Source organism: Scyliorhinus canicula, chromosome 11 (assembly GCF_902713615.1).
Source record: "Scyliorhinus canicula chromosome 11, sScyCan1.1, whole genome shotgun sequence".
Taxonomy (NCBI): domain Eukaryota; kingdom Metazoa; phylum Chordata; class Chondrichthyes; order Carcharhiniformes; family Scyliorhinidae; genus Scyliorhinus; species Scyliorhinus canicula.
The window spans coordinates 34,330,854-34,357,363 of record NC_052156.1 but is presented as its reverse complement, the minus strand read 5'-3'; the positions used below and the strand labels follow the sequence as shown (position 1 = coordinate 34,357,363).

The window sequence follows — 26,510 nt, the reverse complement described above, 5'->3', positions numbered from 1 at the left end:
GTACCTGAAAGAAAAGTACGGCACAGGAACAGGCCCCCCAAGCCCGTGCCGACCATGCTGCCTGACTAAATTACAATCTTCTACAATGGGACCTGTACAAGCAGGACGGGTTGCATCTGAACCGGAGGGGCACCAATATCCTGGGCGGGAGGTTTTCTAGTATTCTTCGGGAGGGTTTAATCTAATTTGGCAGGGGAATGGGAACCGGATTTGTAGTCCAGCAATTAAGGAAGCCAATATTCAGGACGCCAAAGCACGTAGTGATGCAGTGGGGAAGGTAACACTGACAAAGGAGAGTACTTGCAGGCAAGGAGATGGGTTGAAGTGTGTATACTTCAATGCAAGAAGCATCAGGAATAAGGTGGGTGAACTTAAGGCATTGATCGGTACTTGGGACTACGATGTGGTGGCCATCATGGAAACTTGGATAGAAGAGGGGCAGAAATGGTTGTTGGAGATGCTATAGATGTTTCAACAAGATTAGAGAGGATGGTAAAAGAGGTGGGGGGTGGCATTGTTAATTAGAGATAGTATAACAGCTGCAGAAAGGCAGTTCGAGGGGGATCTGCCTACTGAGGTAATATGGGTTGAAGTCAGAAATAGGAAAGGAGCAGTCACCTTGTTGGGAGTTTTCTATAGGCCCCCTAATAGCAGCAGAGATGTGGAGGAACAGATTGGGAAACAGATTTTGGATAGGTGCAGAAGTCACAGGGTAGCAGTCATGGGTGATTTCAACTTCCCAAACTTTGAGTGGAAACTCTTTAGATCAAATAGTTTGGATAGGGTAGTGTTTGTGCAGTGTGTCCAGGAAGCTTTTCTAACACAGTATGTAGATTGTCCGACCAGAGGGGAGGCCATATTGGATTTGGTACTTGGTAATGAACCAGGGCAGGTGATAGATTTGTTAGTAGGGGAGCATTTTGGAGGTAGTGACCACAATTCTGTGACTTTCACTTGAGTAATGGAGAGGGATAGTTGTGTGCAACAGGGCAAGGTTTACAATTGGGGGAAGGGTAAATACAATGCTGTCAGACAAGAACTGAAGTGCATAAGTTGGGAACATAGGCTGTCAGGGAAGGACACAAGTGAAATGTGGAACTTGTTCAAGGAACAGGTACTGTGTGTTTTTGATATGTATGTCCCTGTCAGGCAGGGAAGAGATGGTCGAGTGAGGGAACCATGGTTGACAAGAGAGGTTGAATGTCTTGTTAAGAGGACGAAGGAGACTTATGTAAGGCTGAGGAAACAAGGTTAAGACAGGGCGCTGGAGGGATACAAGATAGCCAGGAGGGAACTGAAGAAAGGGATTAGGAGAGCTAAGAGAGGGCATGAAAAATCTTTGGCGGGTAGGATCAAGGAAAACCCCAAGGCCTTTTACACATATGTGAGAAATATGAGAATGACTAGAGCGAGGGTAGGTCCGATCAAGGACAGTAGCGGGAGGTTGTGTATTGAGTCTGAAGAGATAGGAGAGGTCTTGAACAAGTATTTTCTCTTCAATATTTACAAACGAGAGGGGCCATATTGTTGGAGAGGACAGTGTGAAACAGACTGGTAAGCTCGAGGAGATACTTGTTAGGAAGGAAGATGTGTTGGGCATTTTGAAAAACTTGAGGATAGACAAGTCTCCCGGGCCTGACGGGATATATCCAAGGATTCTATGGGAGGCAAGAAATGAAATTGCAGAGCCGTTGGCAATGATCTTTTCATCCTCACTGTCAACAGGGGTGGTACCGGAGGATTGGAGAGTGGCGAATGTCGGGCCCCTGTTCAAAAAAGGGAATCTGGATAACCCTGGGAATTATAGTCCAGTTAGTCTTACTTCGGTGGTAGGCAAAGTAATGGAAAGGGTACTGAGGGATAGTATTTCTGAGCATCTGGAAAGACACTGCTTGATTAGGGATAGTCAGCACGGATTTGTGAGGGGTAGGTCTTGCCTTAAAAGTCTTATTGACTTCTTTGAGGAGGTGACCAAGCATGTGGATGAAGGTAAAGCAGTGGATGTGGTGTACATGGATTTTAGTAAGGCATTTGATAAGGTTCCCCATGGTAGGCTTATGCAGAAAGTAAGGAGGCATGGGATAGTGGGAAATTTGGCCAGTTGGATAACGAACTGGCTAACCGATAGAAGACAGAGAGTGGTGGTGGATGGCAAATATTCAGCCTGGAGCCCAGTTACCAGTGGCATACCACAGGGATCAGTTCTGGGTCCTCTGCTGTTTGTGATTTTCATTAACGACTTGGATGAGGGAGTTGAAGGGTGGGTCAGTAAATTTGCAGATGATACGAAGATTGGTGGAGTTGTGGAAAGTGAGGAGGGCTATTGTCAGCTGCAAAGAGACATAGATAGGATGCAGAGCTGGGCTGAGAAGTGGCAGATGGAGTTTAACCCTGACAAGTGTGAGGTTGTCCATTTTGGAAGGACAAATATGAATGCGGAATACAGGGTTAACGGTAGGGTTCTTGGCAATGTGGAGGAGCAGAGAGATCTTGGGGTCTATGTTCATAGATCTTTGAAAGTTGCCACTCAAGTGGATAGAGCTGTGAAGAAGGCCTATGGTGTGCTAGCGTTCATTAGCAGAGGGATTGAATTTAAGAGCCGTGAGGTGATGATGCAACTGTACAAAACCTTGGTACGGCCACATTTGGAGTACTGTGTGCAGTTCTGGTCACCTCATTTTCGGAAGGATGTGGAAGCTTTGGAAAAGGTGCAAAGGAGATTTACCAGGATGTTGCCTGGAATGGAGAGTAGGTCTTATGAGGAAAGGCTGAGGGTGCTAGGCCTTTTCTCATTAGACCGGAGAAAGATGAGGGGCGACTTGATAGAGGTTTATAAGATGATCAGGGGAATAGATAGAGTAGACAGTCGGAGACTTTTTCCCCAGGTGGAACACACCATTACAAGGGGACATAAATGTAAGATAAATGGTGGAAGATATAGGGGGGATGTCAGAGGTAGGTTCTTTACCCAGAGAGTAGTGGGGGCATGGAATGCACTGCCTGTGGAAGTAGTTGAGTCGGAAACGTTAGGGACCTTCAAGCGGCTATTGGATAGGTACATGGATTAGGGTAGAATAATGGAGTGTAGATTAGTTTCTTCTTAAGGGCCGCACGGTAGCATTGTGGATAGCACAATTGCTTCACAGCTCCAGGGTCCCAAGTTCGATTTCGACTTGGGTCACTGTCTGTGTGGAGTCTGCACATCTTCCCCGTGTGTGCGTGGGTTTCCTCCGGGTGCTCCGATTTCCTCCCACAGTCCAAAGATGTGCAGGTTGGGTGGATTGGCCATGATAAATTGCCCTTAGTGTCCAAAATGCTATGATTAACCTAGGATAAAAGTTCGGCACAACATCGTGGGCCGAAGGGTCTGTTCTGTGCTGTATTTCTCTCTCTCTCTCTTCTACACTTCCTGGGTCCGTATCCCTCTATTCCCATCCTATTCATGTATTTGTCAAGATGCCCCTTAAATGTCACTATCGTCCCTGCTTCCACCACCTCCTCCGGCAGCGAGTTCCAGGCACCCACTACCTCGGTGTAAAAAAACTTGCCTCGTACATCTCTCTAAACCTTGCCCCTCGCACCTTAAACCTATGCCTCCTAGTAATTGACCCCTCTACCCTGGGGAAAAGCCTCTGACGATCCACCTGTCTATGCCCTTCATAATTTTGTAGACCTCCATCAGGTCACCCCTCAACCTCCATCGTTCCAGTGAGAACAAACCGAGTTTATTCAACCGCTTCTCATAGCTAATGCCCTCCATACCAGGCAACATCCTGGTAAATCTCTTCTGCACCCTCTCTAAAGCCTCCACATCCTTCTGGTAGTGTGGAGACCAGAATTGAACACTATACTCCAAGTGTGGCCTAACTAAGGTTCTACACAGCTGCAACATGACTTCCCAATTCTTATACTCAATGCCCTGGCCAATGAAGGCAAGCATGCCGTATGCCTTCTTGACTACCTTCTCCACCTGTGTTGCCCCTTTCAGTGACCTGTGGACCTGTACACCTAGATCTCTTTGACTGTCAATACTCTTGAGGGTTCTGCAATTCACTGTATATTCCCTACCTGCATTAGACCTTCCAAAATGCATTACCTCACATTTGTCCAGATTAAACTCCATCTGCCATCTCTCTGCCCAAGTCTCCAAACGATCTAAATCCTGCTGTCTCCTCTGACAGTCCTCATCACTGACCGCAATTCCACCAACCTTTGTGTCGTCTGCAAACTTACTAATCAGACTAGTTACATTTTCCTCCAAATCATTTATATATACTACGAACAGCAAAGGTCCCAGCACTGATCCCTGCGGAACACCACTAGTCACAGCCCTCCAATTAGAAAAGCATCCTTCCATTGCTACTCTCTGCCTTCTATGACATAGCCAATTCTGTATCCACCTTGCCAGTTCACCCCTGTGACTTCACCTTTTGTACCAGTCTACCATGAGAGACTTTGTCAAAGGCCTTACTGAAGTCCATATAGACAACATCCACTGGCCTACCTGCATCAATAATCTTTGTGACCTCCTCGAAAAACACGACCTCCCCATCACAAAACTGTGCTGCCTCTCACTAATACGTCCATTTACTTCCAAATGGGAGTAGATCCTGTCTCGAAGAATTCTCCAGTAATTTCCCTACCACTGACATAAGGCTCACCGGCCTGTAGTTCCTTGGATTATCCTTGCAAAAAAACAAAGGGTTAAGATATCTCAAGCTGAGGGGTGAAAAATCACTAAAAACTAAGGTGGCACGGGTAGTTCTGAAAGCTAGTGCTCAATTGCTTGTGCTTTTTCACCAATTGTGATGATTTACATAGGTGAACCCATAGTAAATATGGGTTTATGTGGAAATTCTTCAGACAAAATTTAAATTAAATTGTGATATCAGGCATGCATGTGGTGCAGGCAGCAAGCTCATGTAGAAAAAAGATGCATGTCAGGAATCCTTTTTCAGAAACTGATAGCCGATTGTATTTTGGATTTTGGTATACAGATGCTGCATCTCGGCCTATTTACATTACTGTGGGTGAAGCCTGGTCAGCTTTTGTCTAAAGTAAATAAAGTGACTGAAAAAGTAAGATGTTCCACTGAATAATAAGTACAGCGAGGGTCGTGTCAGCGAAGGTCACAGACTTTCCACGCTAAAGGTCGATGAGATTTTTTAAAAGTGCGGTGTTTTCGGATTTATGGATAAAGAACACTCGGCCTGTAGATACAATTAGCAGGTGCATTTGTATCTTGGGAGTTACATGTTACCTAGATTACAATAGTAAAATGTGTCGGTTTTTCTTACAGCACTTTTAAAAGTAACGTTCTTGTCATTAGGAACTGAAGTCCAATCTCAAGTCAATCGCACTTATTGTGGCACAGCTGTTAGCACTGCTGCATCACAGCACCAGGGACCTGGATTTGATTCCAACCTTGGGTGACTGTCTATGTGGACTTTGCACGTTCCCCCTGCGGCACATTTCACTATTGTAATCTAGATAACTCCCAAGATAGTGTTACGGTGGGATTACGGGGATGGAGTGGGATAGTGGGGTGCTCTTTCAGAGGGTCGGTTCAGACTTGATGGGCTGAATGGCCTTGTTCTGCACTGTAGGGATTCTATGATTGCAGAAGGTTCAGTCAATTTATTTGTTTTTCAGTTCCACCAGTTTTAGTTAAAGAATGGGCTGCTTACAAAGGGAAATCACCCCAAACTCCAGAACTGGTGGAAGCACTTGCTTTTAGAGAGTGGACGTGTCCCAACTTAAAGAAGTTATGGCTCGGAAAAGCTGTGGAGGATAAAAACAGACGAATGAGGGCATTTCTTGCCTGCATGCGATCCGACACACCAGCTATGCTTAATCCTTCAAATGTCCCAACGCATCTTCTGGTTCTTTGTTGTGTGTTACGGTAAGTAAAGTGCATTGAATAATAATTTGTTTTCTGCTCTATTCAGCATTTTGTTTTAAAAAGCACAAATAGATAGAATCTAGTTCTTTGCTCTTTGCGTTGCTCTTTGAAGTGCACAATATATTCTGAGGAAAGATCATTGTACCTCTTTCACTATCCTGCTTATTACATTTTGGAAATGTTTAAAAACTGGGCGTCCAAAATTTATAAGCTTGATTCTACTGGTTGGTGAATCTGTACTAAGGGAACAAAAACTGAAGATTAGAAGCTTGAAGGATAAGCTAAGATATGTTCCTGCAAATAGCTATTATAATATGAAATGCGCTTTTAAGGTGACATCAGGATGTAAGACAATTAAATTCGAGCTTGGGGAAAATAAGGTTTCAGGGAAATAATGAGGGATTCCTAAGTCAAAACAAATTTGGTGGCTTCTTTGTAGAACTGGCATAGTGCAATAAACCAAAACATAGCACTTTGAAATTTCTATGTATCATTTTGTCCCTATAAATTGCATATTTTTATCAGTGTAAAGATTACCATGGTAAGATTTTACACACTGTTAAAAGGCTAATAATGTTTAGTCTGTAATACTACCTCCCCGCTGCCTTTTTGTTTTTCTTTTGCAGTGTTCTTGTTTAAATCTAGAGTCTTAGGTTAATTTCTTGACAGGAATGCATTGAAAATATTTGTTAAGGGTTACACCAAATATTAATAGTTAAAAGAAAGGAGCAAGTTATTTGTCCCAAAACCTTTTGTTTTTTATCTAAATCCTACAAACTTGTCAACTTGCCACATTTCTCAAATCACCACAAGATACTTCTTGAACTGAAAAGCTATTTATTTCACGTTTTGTGCACTAACAACGTCTTCTGAAAGACTATACTAATTTAGATTGCCGCTATATCATGAGTCGGCGGTTGAAATGGTTAAGAGTATTGAAATGTTGTCCTAAGAGAGCCTCTATGAAAAATGAGTACTATCTCTGTTCTATGTATATGATGGCATTGTGTTTAAATAGTGTGATCTTTTAAAATTTATTTTGTCCTGTTTCTCTTCAAGATTCCCCTCATTGGCATCATCTGAAACACTGATGACACCCTCCTCGAATCATCAATCCCTTTTTCAACTGCTTCACCGATGCTAAATTATCAGACTGCTTATCCAACATCCAATACTGGATGAGCAGAAATTTTCTCCAATTTAATATTGAGAAGACTGAAAGCGTTATTTTGATCTCTGATTCTAAGTTCCCTAGCTACCGAGTCTATCCCTATCCCAAAACAATAGTCTGCGAGTAACCAGCCAGTTCACAACCTTGGTTTCTTATTTGACCCTGAGATAAACTTCTGACCACATGCCATTGCTAAATTACCCTTGGTGTCCAAAAAGGTGGGGTTACGGGGGTAGAGTGTAGGTGTGGGCTTGGGTAGGGTGCTCTTTCCAGGGCCGGTGCAGACTTGATGGGTCGAATGGTCTTCTTCTGCACTGTATGATTCTATGATGTTGGCCTGGAAGATGTTGCTCATGTTGATCTGCCTGTGGATTTTCAGGATTTTGCGGAAGCAACGTTGGTAGATACCTCTCCAGAGATTTGAGGTGTCTGCTGCATATTGTCCCTGTTTCTGATGCATACAGGAGGGCGGGGACCTCAGCTATTCTCTAGACATGAGCTTTATGCTGGATTTGAGGTCTCGGTTTTCAAACACTGTTCCTCAAGACTCGGGGGGGAGCTCTTCAGCCACTGAGAAGAGTACTGGAGAAATATTCTGGTGATGACCTTTCCTGTGGTGGAGTAGGAAAATCCCTCTGTAATTTCCGCAGTGGGACCTGTCTCCTTTCTTGAAGATGGTTACAATTAAGCATCTCTGAGATCACCAGGCATGCTGTCTTCCTTCCAGACAAGAGTGATGAAGTTGTGAATTCTTGTCAAGAGTGCCTCTCCACTGCATTTTAATACGTCTGTGGGGATTACATCTGTGCCACAGACCTTGTTTTTCAGCTGTTGGATGGCTTTTTTCACCTCACAGTGAACTGGGATTGCGCTGATGTGGCGGGTAGCATGTTGCAGGATGGTGCCGAGGGCATCAAAGGCTGTGTCTTGGTTGAGGATGTCCTCGAAATAGTCTCTCCAGCGAGCATTGACTGCCTCTCTCTCTGATGAGCGCCTCTCCAGTTTTGGCCGTCTTGGCTGGGTCCCTGGGTACTCTGACCTTAGATGGTTTTAATTGCGCTGAATAAGCTTCGTGCATCGTGGTTGTCAATGGGTTGCTGAGCCTCCTGCGCTCTTTCCACCCACAATCTGTTCTTAGGTCACGGGTTCTTTGTTGCACCTCAGCTTTCAGTTGCCTGTAGGCTTGTTTTCTCTCACTCGAGTTTTGGTGGAGTTGCCAGTTCAGGAATGCCTTGCATTTGTGATCAAAGAGATCCTGGATCTCCTGTCATTCTCGTCAAACCAGTGTTGGTGTTTCCTGATTGAGAGCCCGAGCCCCTCCTCGCAGGTGCTGACCATGGTGACTTTTAAGGCAGACTAGATGCCGTGGGCATTCTGTGACTCTGGCTCGTTGGTCAACGGCAGATTAACTATGAGGCACCAACTGCGCTCCTTCTTCTCAGCGTCTTTGAGTCCAGTGACATTGAGTCTCCTGCAGATGTTTTTCTGCCTGTGCCGGTTTGGGGGCAGGGTGATGGAGATAGTAGAGTGGTCAGGCAAGCAAATGTGTGCTCCAGTCGTGGCATGGGTGATGCAAACATCTTTATGGTCCCTTGCTTGGGCGATGTTATAGTCTATTAGGTGCCAATGCTTTGAGTGGGGGTGTTGCCACAAGGTCTTCTGTCCATTTCTCAGGCGGAATAGGGTGTTTGTGATGGCCAGGTCATGTTCTAAACATTTTGTCAGGAACAGGATTCCATTGGCGTTGTTTTCCCCTCGCATTCCCTGCCGAACACACCTTTCCAAAGGTTTGCATCCCTCCTGACTCTAGCATTGAAGTCACCCAGGAGAATCAGCTTGTCTCACTTTGAGATGCGGAATAGCGATTGGTTGCGGCTGGCATAGAATGTCTCTTTGTGTTGTCCATTGCATCTAGAGTTGGGGCGTTGGCACTGACGGCTGTGATGTGCTGCTTCTGGGCCACGGTGAACCGTAGAGTCATGAGGCGTTGCTCACCCAGCAGGGTTCATCAATCACCTTGTGCTCACTGACTAACACTGGCTCCCACTTAAGCAACGTCTTGACTTTAAACTTTTCATCCTTGTTTGAAATCCCTCCATGACCTCGCCCCTCCCCATCTCTGTAATCTCTGTAATCTGGAAGTTTAAGCTTCCTTGATTTTTGATTGCTGTCTCTTTCGAGTCAATGCCTTCAAGCATATAAAGTGGCAAAGATTGCTGGGAGATTAGAGGACTGGGAAATCTTTAGGGGGCAACAGAAAGCTACTAAAAAAGCTATAAAGAAGAGTAAGGTAGAGTATGAGAGTAAACTTGCTCAGAATATAAAAACAGACAGTAAAAGTTTTTACAAATATATAAAACAAAAAAGAGTGGCTAAGGTAAATATTGGTCCTTTAGAGGATGAGAAGGGACTTTTAATAATGGGAAATGAAGAAATGGCTGAGGAACTGAACAGGTTTTTTGGGTCGGTCTTCACAGTGGAAGACACAAATAACATGCCAGCGACTGATAGAAATTAGGCTATGACAGGTGAGGACCTTGAGAGGATTGTTATCACTAAGGAGGTAGTGATGGGCAAGCTAATGGGGCTAAAGGTAGACAAGTCTCCTGGTCCTGATGGAATGCATCCCAGAGTGCTAAAAGAGATGGCTAGGGAAATTGCAGATGCACTAGTGATAATTTACCGAAATTCACTAGACTCTGGGGTGGTCCAGGTGGATTGGAAATTAGCAAACGTGACGCCACTGTTTAAAAAAGGAGGTAGGCAGACAGCAGGAAATTATAGGCCAGTGAGCTTAACTTCGGTAGTAGGGAAGATGCTGGAATCTATCATCAAGGAAGAAATTGCGAGGCATCTGGATAGAAATTGTCCCATTGGGCAGACGCAGCATGGGTTCGTAAAGGGCAGGTCATGCCTAACTAATTTAGTGGAATTTTTTGAGGACATTACCAGTGCAGTAGATAACGGGGAGCCGATGGATGTGGTATATCTGGATTTCCAGAAAGCCTTTGACAAGGTGCCACACAAAAGGTTGCTGCATAAGATAAAGATGCATGGCATTAAGGGTAAAGTAGTAGCATGGATAGAGGATTGGTTAATTAATAGAAAGCAAAGAGTTGGGATAAATGGGTGTTTCTCTGGTTGGCAATCAGTAGCTAGTGGTGTCCCTCAGGGATCTGTGTTGGGCCCACAATTGTTCACAATTTACATAGATGATTTGGAGTTAGGGACCAAGGGCAATGTGTCCAAGTTTGCAGATGACACTAAGATGAGTGGTAAAGCGAAAAGTGCAGAGGATACTGGAAGTCTGCAGAGGGATTTGGATAGGTTAAGTGAATGGGCTAGGGTCTGGCAGATGGAATACAATGTTGACAAATGTGAGGTTATCCATTTTGGTAGGAATAACAGCAAACGAGATTATTATTTAAACAATAAAATATTAAAGCATGCCGCTGTTCAGAGAGACTTGGGTGTGCTAGTGCATGAGTCACAGAAGGTTGGTTTACAAGTGCAACAGGTGATTAAGAAGGCAAATGGAATTTTGTCCTTCATTGCTAGAGGGATGGAGTTTAAGACTAGGGAGGTTATGTTGCAATTGTATAAGGTGTTAGTGCGGCCACATTGTGTTCAGTTTTGGTCTCCTTACTTGAGAAAGGACATACTGGCGCTGGAGGGTGTGCAGAGGAGATTCACTAGGTTAATCCCAGAGCTGAAGGGGTTGGATTATGAGGAGAGGTTGAGTAGACTGGGACTGTACTCATTGGAATTTAGAAGGATGAGGGGGGATCTTATAGAAACATTTAAAATTATGAAGGGAATAGATAGGATAGATGCGGGCAGGTTGTTTCCACTGGCGGGTGACAGCAGAACTAGGGGACATAGCCTCAAAATAAGGGGAAGTAGATTTAGGACTGAGTTTAGGAGGAACTTCTTCACCCAAAGGGTTGTGAATCTATGGAATTCCTTGCCCAGTGAAGCAGTTGAGGCTCCTTCATTACATGTTTTTAAGGTAAAGATAGATAGTTTTTTGAAGAATTAAGGGTTATGGTGTTCGGGCCGGAAAGTGGAGCTGAGTCCACAAAAGATCAGCCATGATCTAATTGAATGGCGGAGCAGGCTCGAGGGGCCAGATGGCCTACTCCTGCTCCTAGTTCTTATGTTCTAACTGCTAAGACCCTTACGTTTTGAAAATACCTTCCAACACCTCACCACTTTTCTCCATCTCTTTCCTTCTTTAAGTCACTCTTTGAAAACCTAAGCTTTTGGCTGTCTGATCTAATATTTCCTTGTGTAGCTCAGTGTCATATTTTGTTTTATAATGCTCCTGTGAAGTACCTTGGGATATTTTATGTTAACGGTGCTGTATAAACCAAGTTCTTTTGGTCGTTGACTGAAATTTGAAATTAAAATTTGTCTTTCCTTTTATAGCCACATGTTGCAATGGCCAGGGGTGAGGATTCTGCGTCGCCATGAACTTGATGCATTCCTTGCACAGTCTTTATCTCCTAAACTTTATGAACCGGATCAATTGCAGGAGCTTAAGGTAATCAAAATGGCTACTAGTTCAATTAAAGACGATTGGAAACATCAGGAGCTGGATTTTCCGATTTTGGGACTATGTCTGGAGGATCCGTGGCGTTTTACGTGGGAAAAATCGGCAAGACCTCAGCTCCGATCCGCCGACCAGTGAGGGGCTAGCAGCCGCACCACGTAAAACGCAAGGCCTTCCCGATATAAACGGCTGGAGAATTGCCGGATCTGGCTACGCATGCGCTAAGGAAACGGCCTGCAGAGGCTGTGCCGTGCAACGAGGCGCCGGCCACACGCGGACCCGACCTGTAATACAGGGAGGTGTGAAGCAATTCATTTTGGCAGGAAGAATAAGGAAAGACATTATGAACTAAATAGTGCAATTTTGAATGAGTGCAGGAATAGAGAGAGACCTGGGTGTAGTTACACAGGCCTTGAAATGTAGGAAAACAATTTAAGAAGATTGTTATAAAGGGTATGGATATGGGCTCCTTGGCTTTATATAGGAATAGAGGTAAATAGTATAAAAGCAGGAAACTGTTTTTCCATGTTATGCTAATCCTTCAAGAAACACTGGTTAGATCCTGGCTAGAGTGACCAATCTGGGCACTTGGAAGGATGCCAATCCCTTAGAGGGAAAGCTGGGGAGATTTGCTAGAATAGCACTGGGATGAAAGACTTCAGTTACATGAGGAGAGTATAGAAGGTTATTCACCTTTGAGCTGAGAAGGTTAATGGCAGATTTGGTAGAGGTGTTCAAAACATGAAAGGTTTCAATAGAATAACTTGTAGAAACTGTTACCAGTTGCAGAAGGGTCAGAAGCCAGAGGACTCAAACTTATGATGTCAAATGAACCATAGACTACTTGGAATTTATTTTTTATTTTGAGTTATGATCTGGAGTGCACGGCCTAGAAAAGTAGTGGAATAAGATTCAATAACAACTTTCCAAAGGAAATTGGATAAATATTTGAAATGAAATGAAAATTGCTCATTGTCACAAGTAGGCTTCAATGAAGTTACTGTGAAAAGCCCTAGTCGCCAAGTTCCGGCACCTGTTCGGGGAGGCTTGAAGCGGAAACTAAAATGCAGGGAGATGGGGAAACAGCAAGAAGCTAATTGAATAGATCTTTCAAAGAACTAACACAAACATGATGAGCAGAATGGCCTCCCGTGCTATAGTATTCCATGATTCAAATGTCACATTATACCTAAGTATCCTCCTATTCGCAATAGAATACTGCCAAATTTAAAATGGGCCTAAATAAGTATAAATAATCGGGATCAAAGAAAATACCACGCCCGTGCTATTCTAAAAATGTATTATAGTCTAAAAGTTAAGTTTCCACTGTGTTTCAGGCACAATTCATTTTGTAACATGCAATCGGGAGAAGTTTTCAATTTTGAATGTGACCTATAATTGCAATTAGGAAATCAAAAACATTAGATTGTCCCGTTGGACCTTAAAATCTGTCGGTCAAGCTGAGAGACCTCTGAAGAAGAAAGTAGTCAGATTTGAGAGTTTGGAGTCATGGAATCATAGGGTCCCTATAGTGCATAAGGAGGCCATTCAGCCCATCGAGTCTGCACTGATGTGGCACAGTGGTTAGCACTGCTGCCTCATGGCAACGAGGACCCGGGTCCATTGTAGTAACTCATTTTCACCAAACATTCCACAGCCTTTTAAGCCACATAATATTTTTGAACCCACATTATTAATGCAGGGTACGTGGTGCAGTGGTTAGCACTGCTGTCTCACGCCGCCAAGGTCCCAGGTTCGATCCTGACTCTGGGTCACTGTCCGTGTGGAGTTTGCACATTGTCCCCGTGTTTGTGGGGGTTTCATCCCCACAACCCAAAAAGATGTGCAAGTTAGATGGATTGGCCACGCTAAATTGCCCATTAATTGGAAAAAATGAATTGGGCACTCTTAATTTTTTAAAAAATGAATGCAGGGCAAATTCCTGGCCTGGAAGTTTAATTAAGTATGGAGGTCTGTTGCTCTGTTTTATCAACAAATCCATCAGGAATGATTAGATCTGGTAGGCACACTGAGACACAGGCCTCAATATTAACTCCTGCCCAAACACAGGTGGGAGCAGGTCAGAGCTGTTAAACCCCAAAAAATGGGATTACAAAAGTAAAATACTTCAAAATCTGAAATTAAAACAAAATGCTTGAAATACTCAACACATCAGGCAGCATCTCTGGAGACCAAAACCGAGTTAATGTTTCAGATCAGTAACCTTTTATCTGAACAGGGAAAATTTGGAACTCTAATAGGTTTTAAGCAGATGAAATGGGGAGGATGGGAAGAGAACAAATGGGAAGGTCTGTGAACGGGCAGAAGATAGGATGCATGTTTGTGTTTCTCTTGTTTTGGCTTTCAGATGGTAGCTGTTCACTATTCAGCCATTCATTGCACACATCCTTTGTTCCTTTACTGTCCTGTTACCACTCCCTTTGACTCTGGACCACCCAACTCCAGAATAACAGGTTTTGTGATGCCATTCACATCAGCTTGCTTCCTTTGCTAATTTTGTCAGTGGCTATCAGTGTTAAACTTTCCACTTTGTTCAGCTGCTTTTCCTTAAATCCTTCTTTCTTCCAGCCAGTTCAGGAGCATGATGGCAAGCACATTGACAAAGGATCTGCTTCAGAAGGGAATTCTAATGGATGAAATTAGTCATTTCAAATTAGACAAGACATGTTTTCTGAAGTCATAATGAAAGGATTTATTCGTTATACCGAACATGTGGTTTGGATATTTCTTCCTCAATGACTTTTATCTTGTCTGGATTTAATCAGCTAATTTGAGATGTGGTAGTAAGGAATTGTGTAATTATTAATATTTTAACATAGGGAAGAACTATGTCTAGAAATGTACATTGAAATAACCTCAATTGATACCTTGGCTCCAAGTATTAATTCTGTGTAATCAGGGTTTGTTGGTTTGTGCAGGGGGTGGGGAGGAGGTGGCATTGGTCATGGCAAGAATAATGAAGGATAAGACTTCCTTCCCCTTCAAAGGCTTTCAAAAGGACAGGATTTCTCCAGGGAAAAGCTTGCATTTAAATGCCTAACATTGCTTGTATAAGTGCTGTTTTCTGTTTAAATAATGAACTATATAGGAATTAGTGTGGGGAATGCCACCTTTGCATGAAGAGAATTCGGGCGCATGGCCCCGGCTGGGAACATAGTTTTTCTTAACTTGTAGGCCGGAGCGTTGGATCAGGTTACGGTATTGGAGAGGGGCAATGGGGGTAGACAGCTGTCTGGAGCACATTATCTACCTACATTGGAGTTCTAATTTGGGAGAACTTCAGCAAAAGTAAGTATCGATAAATGGGTATAATTTGATTGACAATTAAGCATTACAGAAATATTATGAAGGCTGCCAAAACGGAAATGCATACTTATACAAGATTAAGCGATGCATGCTGGGAGTGTTTATCTGTTTAGGTTTGTTTATTATGATCTTTGCATTTAATTTTTTTTTAATGTCCCTTGTGCGTTTTAGGCTTTCTTTCAAAGTTTTGTAATTAAACTCCCCTGAAACAGTTATGATGCATATGCATAATCACTTTTCTGTGGGATTTAAATTGGTGGAAGTTAATGTTAAGTACAAAATATTAAACAGAAGTAAGGTTTTAAAACTTCTTTATCTTATTCTGAATTACAAATGATTAGTTTATTAATCTCATACTTGGGCCTGAAGCAAAACCAAATTGAGACAGGACAGCAATAGATGGCCACCAAACAGCTTGGGTGAATGTCCCGCCTCCTTTCTCCTGCCAGCCATTTAAGGGGTATGAGTGAGCAGCATCTGGAAGCCTGATACAACTGCACCAAGTGAGAAGAAGCAGGACAGATGGCTAAGAGGTTAGATAGAGGATTTTTGTGGCTTAAGTGAGGTGGCACGAGAAGCAAGTTAACTTTGAGGGAGGTCAGTAATGGAAGGAGTTAGAGACAGGCAAATGACTCCATAAGCTAAATTTCGGACAGGCATTTATTTTGATGGGTCCGCACCCAGGAGATTCATAGATGCGTTTTTAATTTCTGACCACTAAGACTGAGACCCATTGCTGGCATTTCTAAGAGATCGTCAGAACTCTTGGAAAAAATGGTGACCAAGGCTGCCCCTTTCCAGCTGTTCTTTTGAAGGTGGCAGACCCAACTCTGGCTCAAAGTGGGGTCTTCGGTGGAAAAATCTTATTCCCCAGCAGTCTGATGACAAAGGCATGATCACGATGCAGGTTTGTTCCCGCCTCCTGATTTCTTCCTCTGACAGCAAAAGCTGTCACCTTAACTGAGTGTACAGATATGGTCACGTGGTGGTTTTGTTACTGGAATAGGTTTCCAGAGACGTGGACTAAAAATTGAGTGAGAGTTGAGCTCCTGGCATGGCAGTTTAAAAAGTTGAATTCAATTCTAAATAAAGCTGAAATCTGCGTCCGCTGTCAGATTGTTGTTTTGGAAAGAAAAAACACCCAACTGGTTCACTGATGTCCTTTGGGAAAGAAAATCTGCTGTCCTCAAGATATTTTTCCCTATATGCACGAACATGTTAGACTCTTAACTGCTCTCTGCAGGGGCTCCACAGTGAAATGAGAAGAAGGCCACAACTGCATGTTCAGGGCAACTTTGGTCAACAATTGGTGACCTTACCAGTGACATTAATGTCCTGAGAATTCACTTTAATGAACCCTAATGAGGCAGTAAATTAGCGAAATTACGATGCAAGGCTACCTGTAAACACCAAAACAGCAACTAAGCCAGTCCACCATCAGTGGATCAGAATAAAGCTCAGCATCCATACCACATACAGTCAAAAATATGAGGGCAACGAACAGAGAACTAACAGGAGGACGCGGAAGCTCTATTAACATACCCATCCTTTACCATGGTGAAGTCCAGCATGTGAGTGCAAGAGATAAAGCTGCACCTTCGGTCAAGAATGCCAAGTGGAGGATCCTGTTGGCCTACTCCAGAGGTCCCTACCATTCTAGATTTCATTCCCAGCCAATTCTGTTCAATCATGTAGATTTATTCCTGTGTATTTTATTTTCCAGATTGAAAACCTGGATCCCCGTGGTATCCAACTCGGCGCACTGTTTATGAGCGGGGTTGATATGGCACTTTTTGCAAATGATGCATGTGGGCAGCCAATTCCATGGGAACATTGTTGTCCATGGATGTACTTTGATGGCAAGCTTTTCCAAAGTAAGCTTATAAAAGTGAGCCGGGAAAAGGTGTCCTTGATTGACCTCTGCGATGGTCAGGTATGGATTGTAATTAATATATAGTGTACACTTTAAGTATAATTTTAACAGTGTAGTAATAAAAGCAAATTATATTCAAATTATTGATCAGAGTAGTTTCATCCTCATTTGACAGTTTATATAATTGTGTGTTTCATACCAATGCAATGAGGCTGAAGAGATGAGTTTTAGAAGATAAATACTAATAGTTGATTGTTTTAAATGAATCTGTTAAAACAATACCGGAATAGATTCTGAACAAGTTGCATTTGTTTAAGATGATGAAAGACAGCAGTTCAATAGAACACAGAATGCAGGAGTGTTACTTGATTTGCTGCTTGAAGCTTCAGTAGGTAACTGGATTGTTGAGTACTGAGCCATATACATCAGAATAATCAATCTGATCCCTGAACTGAAATCCATTACACCAAGATGGGAAAAATTAGCCAAGAGGTTACTGCTGCTGATTTGATGACAAGTGATCCCTTTGTCCATGGGAGCATTTTGTGTGGGTCTTTGTTGAGGATCAGATAAGTTTGGCTGTGAGATCTCCACTCGTTTGAACAGAAAAAGTTATCTAACCTTGTTCACGAAGGCTGCAAAACTATGTGATGCAGTACTTTCATTTAAGATGAGAACGGTTTTCACTGGTACATTTTGTATGTGCATGCTAAAAGGTGTTGTTCATGATGTACATCATGAATTAAATTAGTAGATTGTGATCTACGTTTTCTCAAACAACTATCTTAAATGAAAGTACTGCATCACATTTGCAGCCTTCGTGAACAAGGTTAGATAACTTTTTCTGTTCAAATGAGTGGAGATCTCACAGCCAAACTTATCTGATTTAAATTTCAAATTAATAGTTCGAGAAAGTATCTAGATATATTTAATCCAGCTTCTACTCCATTAATATCATTGTGACATTTCCTTCAACTCTCTTGGGCTGATTCCCAGCTGCTTTCTCTACTCCTGCCTATGTCGCAGACATTTGCAGTATTCCTCCGTGTTTCTTTCTGTTCAAAAGTTGAGTTGTTTTCACTCTGATCTGTGCAGCATATACTTCAGTTAACAGTATTCATGAGCCTTTGAGGATTGCCCGCTGCATAGAGCAATAAATAAATAATAGCAAGTTAATGGTGACCACCCAACTTTGCTTCAGTAAGGTGCAAAACTGTTGATGGCCCAAGTTCAGGGCAACATTCGTTTCTTTTTGTCCCTGTACCGAATTCCTCATGAGGCCATGGGTTGCATTGACGGATAGTGGGGGAATGGATAAATAGCTCGCCTTTTAAAAAAACTTCTTTCAGCTTCAATAGTTATTTTATTACCCAGTGTGTTGCACCTTTCTGAGAAGGTTATTTTTTCCTGCTGGACTTCATATTAATTGTTATTCTATTAATTTGAGTATCAAATTCATAAAAACATGATGTTTTCACAGAAGAAATAAACTTGAACTTCCATTTTACTTCCAAGCATTCCAATGATTTATTTGACTATGTTCAGCCCTGCCACCACCCCAAACAGCCTGACCACGGGCTTATTCTCGTCCTATTTGTTCATCCTTCATCCAGTTCACATCTACCCAGTGAGGGAAGTAGCCACCAGTTAAAAAATGTTATACTGTCCTGATGGCTGAAAATCTCCTCCAATCTGTTGACGCTTCATTTGCAGACTTGGTCAGAATTGTGGCTTGGTTTCCACTGTGGTTTTGACAAACTAGTGCCAGTGAAATTATTACATTTTGCATTAAAGCTCAACAGTATTGGGTGGAGAATTAAAAGTTTTGTTAAGGTGATAGAACGATTCAGGCTTCTGGATTTCCAGCTGCATTTACACGGACATTTATTGGTTCATGGAATTCTGGTGGGGTGCTCAGCAAAAGGAGTTTGAAGTTTCTATACTAGTAGTGGACCAAATACTGTTGCACAAAGTGCTGTGGTCTTGGTTTGCACCTGAGCTTGAGTACTTGAACAACTGTTTTGCCAATCTAGTTTAGATTACATTTATTTTATTAGCTATTTAAGAAGCACTAGTTTGATGGCATTTATACACATTTTTTGGCACACATAAAAAGGTACAGGTTGCGAACCATGAAGTGAGACATTTTTATTTGTTTGTTTACCATAATCTAACAGATGATTGCAGGATTAGTTTTAAAGTAATTTGTAGGCAATCTTAGAATTTCAGAGAATTCAAAGGAAGGCATATTTGGTTCCTGATGTCCAATTATGGCTTAAAAGACCCGCTCTCTCAAGAAATGGATTAGAAAGAATGCAAGAGATCTATTAACCATTTTTTGGCTTTAAAATACCGTGCATCAAAAAGGAGAGTTAGATAGAAGTATAGTTTTTATCTCCGAGACCTGTAAAGTGGTCGTCAATCATTTACAGAGTCTCGACTTCCGGTAGCGGCAATGATCAGCTGAGCCGCACGTTCGGAGGCTCCCGGAAAAAACGGACTTTGGGGCTTTTTTAAAGGCCCCCAACGGAGCTTGTGAGGCGAATCCCGACGTGGGAAGAGGCCAGGAGTCGCCCCAGAGGTCCCAGGAGCGGGGCAGGGAGAGAATCGAAGGAGGGAAAAATCGGGACCCGAAGGACAAAATGGCGGCCGGCAAAAGTTTTGAAGAGCTGAAGAAGTGGGTCGAGGCGACTCTGCTGCGCTGCTTCCAGGAGATGAAAGTGGAGCTGCTGGAGTCCATCAAGGTAACCAACAGGGAACTGATGGAGACCCAGACGGCCCAGGGGGCTACGATCCGGGAGCTGCAGCAGCAGGCCGCCGAGAGGGAGGACGAGGTCGTGGCCGTGGTGGGGAAGGTGGAGGTGCATGAGGCGCTCCATAAAAAATGGCAGGAGCGGTTCGAGGAGTTGGACAACCGGTCGAGGAGGAAGAATTTACAGATCCTGGGCCTCATGGAGGGGTCGGACCTAGCGGCCTATGTGGTGATGATGCTGAACACGCTGATGGGGGCTGGGTCCTTCCAGGGGCCCCTGGAGTTGGATGAGGCCCATAGAATTCTGGCTAGGAGGCCCAAGCCGAACGAGCCGCCGCGGGCGGTGTTGGTGAGGTTCCACCGGTTCGTGGATCGTGGGTGTGTGCTCCAGTGGGCCAAGAAGGAGCGGAGCAGCAAATGGGAGAACACGGAGGTGCGGATCTTCCAGGACTGGAGTGCGGAGGTGGCGAGGCGGAGGGCCGGGTTTAACCGGACGAAGGCGCTGCTCCACAGACAGAGGGCGAAGTTCAGCATGTTGTAGCCGGCGCGTCTGTGGGTCACCTATAAGGATCGGCACCATTATTTTGAGTCCCCGGAGGAGGCGTGGGCCTTCGTGCAAGCCGAGAAACGACACAAACTGAGGGTCCCCCGGAGGGGGGATGCTGTAGAATACTGTATTTATTTATACTGTATGTGTATTTGCGGGGTTTAGGGTATGAGGTGGGGTGGCCGTAGGGTGGGTGGGGTGATGCCGTACGGGTGTTTTCTTTATGGGTTTTCTAGCAGGAGTTGGGTGGACTGGTTTGGACTGAGGGGTAAACGGGGTGTTTGGGGAGCTGGTGGGGGGGACTGACAATGGGAGTGGCCCTGGAGGAGGCGGGGCCCGGCAGGGCGAAAGCGCGGGCTTTCTGCGGGGTCCCCGTGCTGGGAGAGGAAGGGGGTGGGGTCTTCTTCTCCCGTGCAGGAGCGGGGGAAGGTGGACTGGTTGATGGGCACTATGGTGGAGGGGCAGTCCCACGTTGGGATGAGCCGAAAGTAGGGCGGGAGCCGCCGGGGTCAGCAGAAGATAGCTGGCTCACGGGAGTGCTGTAGGGGGGGGGGGCGCGGCTAGGAGGGGTCCTAGTCTGGGAGGGGAGGGGGGGGGGGTTACCGGGTTGCTGCTGAAACGGTCAGGAAGGAGCTGGAGGACGCAGGGGGTGCTGGAGGGGGGAGGTGCCGCCGTGGGAAACTGGCAGAGCGTGGAACGCTGGCTGGGGGTGGGCAAGGGTGGGGGTATGGCTAACCGGCAGGGGAACGGGGCAGGGAGCCGTCGGATCCGGCTGATAACCTGGAATGTGAGGGGGCTGAATGGGCCGGTCAAGAGGGCCCGAGTAGTTGCGCACCTGAAGGGGCTGAAGGCGGATGTGGCCATGCTCCAGGAGACACACCTGAGAGTGGTGGACCAGGTCCGGCTGAGAAAGGGGTGGGTGGGCCAGGTATTCCACTCAAGGCTGGACGAGAAGAGGAAGGGGGTGGCGATCCTGGTGGGGAAGAAGGTGTCGTTTGAGGCGTTGAAGGTGGTGGCTGACAGTGGCGGGAGGTACGTGATGGTGAGTGGCAAGCTGCAGGGGGAGCGGGTAGTGTTGGTGAATGATTATGCCCCAAATTGGGACGACGCGGGGTTCATGCGGCGTATGCTGGGCCGCATTCCGGACCTGGAGGTGGGGGGCCTGATCATGGGGGGAGACTTTAACACTGTGCTGGATCCCCCATTGGATCGATCCAAGTCCCGGACGGGTAGGAGGTCGGCGGCGGCTAAGGTGCTGAGGGGATTTATGGACCAGATGGGGGGGGGGTGGACCCTTGGAGGCTTGCGAGGCCAAGGGCCAGGGAATACTCGTTTTTCTCCCATGTACATGAGGCCTACTCGAGGATTGACTTTTTTGTCCTGAGCAGGGGGCTGGTGTCGAGGGTGGAGGAAGTGCCCCGCATTGGATGGACCTCGGGCTGGGGGAAGAGAGGGACCAACGTCCGCTCTGGCGCATGGAGGTGGGGTAGCTGGCAGAGGAGGAAGTGGCCGGGAGGGTCCGGGGGTGTATTGAGAGATACCTCGAGGCCAATGATAACGGGGAGGTTCGGGTGGGGACGGTCTGGGAGGCATTGAAGGCGGTGATGAGGGGGGAATTGATCTCCATCCGAATAGGGAGAGGGGGGAGCAGAGGGAAAGGGAAAGACTGATCGGGGAGATGGTGCAGGTGGATAGGAGATATGCGGAGGCCCCAGAGGAGGGATTGCTGGGGGAGAGGCGTAGCCTTCAGGCCAGATGTGACCTACTGACGACTAGAAAGGCGGAAGCCCAGTGGAGGAAAGCACAGGGGGCGGTGTATGAACACGGGGAGAAGGCGAGCAGGATGCTGGCGCACCAGCTCCGGAAGCGAGACGCGGCCAGGGAGATTGGGGGAGTGAGGGATAGTGCCGGGAAGGTGGTGCAGAGGGGGGTAGAGGTCAATGGGGTCTTCAGGGACTTTTATGGGGAACTGTACCGGTCTGAACCCCCGGTGGAGGAGGGTGGAATGGGGTGCTTCCTGGACAGGTTGCGTTTCCCGAGGGTGGAAGAGGAGCGGGTGGAGGGACTAGGGGCGCCGATCGAGTTGGAGGAGGTTGTCAAAGAGATAGGGAGCATGCAGTCGGGGAAGGCGCCGGGGCCGGACGGGTTTCCGGCAGAATTCTATAAAAAGTATTTGGACCTGTTGGGCCCCCTGTTGGTCCGGACCTTTAACGAGGCATGGGAGGGGGGGCTTTGCCACCAACTATGTCGCGGGCGCTGATTTCCTTGATCCTGAAGCGGGACAAGGACCCTCTGCAGTGCGGGTCATATAGGCCGATTTCGTTCTGAACGCCGACGCTAAGCTGCTGGCAAAGATCCTGGCCACTAGAAGAGGATTGTGTGCCGGGGGTCATACATGAGGACCAGACGGGATTGTGAAGGGAAGGCAGCTGAACACAAATGTGCGAAGACTCCTCAATGTCATTATGATGCCGGCGGTGGAAGTGGAGGCGGAGATAGTGGTGGCGTTGGACGCGGAGAAGGCCTTCGATAGGGTGGAGTGGGAGTACTTGTGGGAGGTGTTGGAGAGGTTTGGGTTTGGGGAGGGGTTTATCCGGTGGGTGAGGCTGCTTTACGAGGCCCCGATGGCAAGTGTAGCCACGAATAGGAGGAGGTCGGAGTACTTTCGGCTGCATCGGGGGACGAGACAGGGGTGCCCCCTGTCCCCCTTGCTCTTCGCGTTGGCAATTGAGCCCCTGGCCATGGCATTGAGGGAGTCAGGGAACTGGAGGGGCCTGGTGCGGGGGGGGGGGGGGGGGGTAAGAGGAGCATCGAGTGTCGCTGTACGCAGACGACCTGCTGCTGTATGTGGCGGACCCGGTGGGGGGGATGCCGGAGGTGATGAGGATCCTTGGGGTATTCGGGGGTTTCTCTGGGTATAAGCTGAACCTGGGCAAGAGCGAGGTGTTTGTGGTGCAACCGGGGGATCAAGAGGAGGGGATTGTTAGGCTCCCACTGAAACAGGCAGGGAAGAGCTTCAGGTACCTAGGGGTCCAGGTGGCTGGGAGTTGGGGGGCCCTGCACAAGCTCAACCTCACAAGGTTGGTGGAGCAGATGGAGGAGGAGTTTAAGAGGTGGGATATGTTACCGCTGTCACTGGCGGGGAGGGTGCAGTCCGTCAAGATGACGGTGCTCCCGAGGTTTTTGTTATTATTCCAGTGCCTCCCCATCTTTATCCCAAAGGCCTTTTTCAGGAGGGTCAACAGCAGTATCACGGGATTTGTGTGGGCGCATGGGACTCCAAGGGTTCGAAGAGTGTTCCTGGAACGAGGCAGGGATAGGGGGGGCTGGCGTTGCCCAACCTCTGTGGGTACTACTGGGCGGCCAACGCAGCGATGGTGCGTAAGTGGGTAATGGGCGAGGAGGGGGCAGGGTGGAAGAGGATGGAGGCGGCGTCTTGTGTGGGCACGAGCCTGGAAGCGCTAGTAACGGCGCCGTTGCCGCTCCCTCCAAAGAGGTATACCACGAGCCCGGTGGTGGCGGCTACCCTCAAAATTTGGGGGCAATGGAGACGGCACAGAGGAGAAATGGGGGGCTCGATGGAGGCCCCGATACGGGGGAACCATCGGTTCGTCCCAGGGAGCATTGATGGCGGATTCCGGGGCTGGCACAGGGCAGGGGTTAGGAGGTTGAGGGACCTGTTTGTGGAGGGGAGGTTTGCGAGCTTGGGGAAGTTTGGGCTCCCCCCGGGGAACATGTTTAGGTACATCCAGGTGAGGGCGTTTGCCAGGCAGCAGGTGGAGGGGTTCCCCTTGCTGCCTCCACGGGGGGTGCGGGATAGGGTGCTCTCGGGGGTGTGGGTCGGAGGAGGGAGGATCTCGGACATATACCGGGTGATGCAGGAGGTGGACGATGCCTCGGTGGAGGAACTGAAGGGTAAATGGGAAGAGGAGCTGGGTGAGGAGATTGAGGAGGGGACATGGGCGGATGCCCTGGAGAGAGTGAATTCCTCCTCTTCCTGTGCGAGGCTTAGCCTCATACAGCTCAAGGTGCTACATAGGGCTCACATGACCGGGACGAGGATGAGTATGTTTTTCGGGGGCGAAGACAGGTGTGCTAGGTGCTCGGGGAGCCCAGCGAACCACGCCCATATGTTTTGGGCGTGCCCAGCGTTGGGGGAGTTTTGGAAGGGGGTAGCAAAGACGGTGTCGAGGGTGGTGGGATCCAGGGTCAAACCGGGCTGGGGGCTCGCAATGTTTGGGGTGGCAGTGGAGCCGGGAGTGCAGGAGGCGATAGAGGCCGGGGTCCTGGCCTTTGCGTCCCTAGTAGCCCGGCGGAGGATCTTGCTCCAGTGGAAGGATGCGAGGCCCCCAAGCGTGGAGGCCTGGATCTCGGATATGGCAGGGTTCATTAAATTGGAGAGGGTGAAATTTGCCCTGAGGGGATCAGTACAAGGGTTTTTCAGGCGGTGGCAGCCCTTTCTGGACTTCCTGGCGGAACGGTAGAGAAATAGGCCGACAGCAGCAGCAACCCGGGGGGGGGGGGGGGGGGGGGGGGGGGGGGGAGAACTGTACACAGGGGTTTGTGGAGGGTGCTATCTCTCTCCCTTGTTCTTTTTTCTTTTTCTCTTTTCTCTGTCTTTTGGTTTCTGTTTTGGGTTTTTTTTTCCTTTTGTTTGAAGTTGCTCTTGCAGCTGGGGGGCACTGTTTACGGGGTGTTACCACGGGTGTACGTTAATAGAGTTATGATGTTTATATTTTGTATTTTGTAAAAACTTCAATAAAAATTATTTATTAAAAAAAAAATCATTTACAGAGTCACTAGTTGACAAATTGAAAAGGAACTAGGCATGATCTCCTTATGTTCGAGTTGTTCCAAGTTCCATTGTATAAATTTGCCTAAACAGTCTAGTTTCTATACCAAGTGTACCAAATTTTTAGAAATAATATTTGTATTAAACTTTTTTTACTCAATCAACTTTTTAAAGTTAGTCGACGTAGTTATAAGTGGTGGTATAACTTAAAATATTTCAAGTTTGTACATTTTGATTAGCATAGTTTGTTATCTATTAGCATACCACATACAAGATATAATATGTTTGGGACGCAAATACTGTTTTGAGAACATAGATACAAAATGCATTTTTTGCAATTTGAAATAGCTTTGGTTTACATTATAAATTAATAAAGAGCCAATAGGCTATAATCTCATTAGTGTTAGATTTTGTAGCTTATACACCATTGTTTGGTTTATCTACATTATTGATGCTTTGGGGAACAGGCATAATATAGGAAATCAAGAGTGGAAATATGTGTGCTCTATATACTTAGAACCTGTACTATTTTGTGATTAATTATAGGCTGATCAAGCTGAAAAACTTGAGAAAATGCGTCAGAGTATTCTGGAAGGCTTAAACTTTTCTAGGCAAGCTCATCCTCTTGCTTATCCTCCTCCAGCAGCCATGCATTTCTATCCAGCTGCAGTTTATCCACGGCCTGTTGGACCATTCCTGACACATCATGGCAGAGGAAGAGGCTTGGGTGGTAAGGGGCATTACTGTTTTTTCTATACTGAAGTCTGAAATGTCAGCAAAATTTTAGCCATAAATGACTTTGTATAATCTATGACATTTAACCTGACATTTGGGAAACTGTTTGTGTGTTTGGCATAACTGATTTTGGTTTTGATTTGTCCAGTCGCATGACAAGTTAAATGGCTACCTTATTAGCATGAAAGTCCCTTGACATAGTCTGAGATAAAATTCCTTTTCTTTTAAATCTTCATGACTTCTACCATTTCCTGGCTTTATATTTGGATAAATGATCATTTCCATGCATCTGGCGTACTTGTTAGGAGTCAGGGTGACTTTATCTCTGATCAGTATATTCCCTTATGGTATTGTTTTGGTTGCTGTGATGGGAAACTAGCTACAAATTTGTTGCAGCTCCAGTTCTCAATTTTTATCCCTTTCGCCAGTGGCAGTCATTAAGGCTATAAATGATCTGTACCGGGTGTAACTAGCTTTCTAAGATGCCTTTGATTTATCAACGGGTCATTTCCATTTGTTACATTCAGAACCTGAAAACTTGTGTTAAGCTGTCTATCATTTATCTTATGTGAGATCCGGGTTTTAAATTTGAAACATTGTGACAGAGGAAAATTGCCATGGAATTTGTAGATTTGAGAAAAATATGATTTATAGCTTGCAACACAGTAATTTAACGCCCCCAAAATGGGTGGGTTTGTTTTAGGTAAGAGTTTAAAAAACAGGACTTGTGCCCCTTGACACTCCCTATTTCCACTTTTAATGGAGACGGGTGAAGTGGCGGATGACCAATCCATTTCCAGGGCACAATTTTGTTAAAACCTATTCAGAAGGTTGAATGCCTTCATTTAAATGTTTCTAT

The 26,510-nt window shown here is 45.9% G+C and overlaps 1 protein-coding gene across 3 annotated transcripts in view; it reads left to right on the top strand.

The window, feature by feature from the left end:
* The window catches only part of LOC119973996 (constitutive coactivator of PPAR-gamma-like protein 1 homolog), a 167,822-nt gene that overhangs the window by 125,084 nt on the left and 16,228 nt on the right, over window positions 1–26,510 (top strand). For all 3 annotated transcript variants that reach the window (XM_038812752.1, XM_038812751.1, XM_038812753.1), the window contains exons 11-14: window positions 5,653–5,902; window positions 11,502–11,616; window positions 16,676–16,885; window positions 25,463–25,646. In XM_038812752.1, coding sequence (XP_038668680.1) covers window positions 5,653–5,902; window positions 11,502–11,616; window positions 16,676–16,885; window positions 25,463–25,646 — 759 coding nt within the window. The remainder of the gene's footprint in view (window positions 1–5,652; window positions 5,903–11,501; window positions 11,617–16,675; window positions 16,886–25,462; window positions 25,647–26,510) is intronic.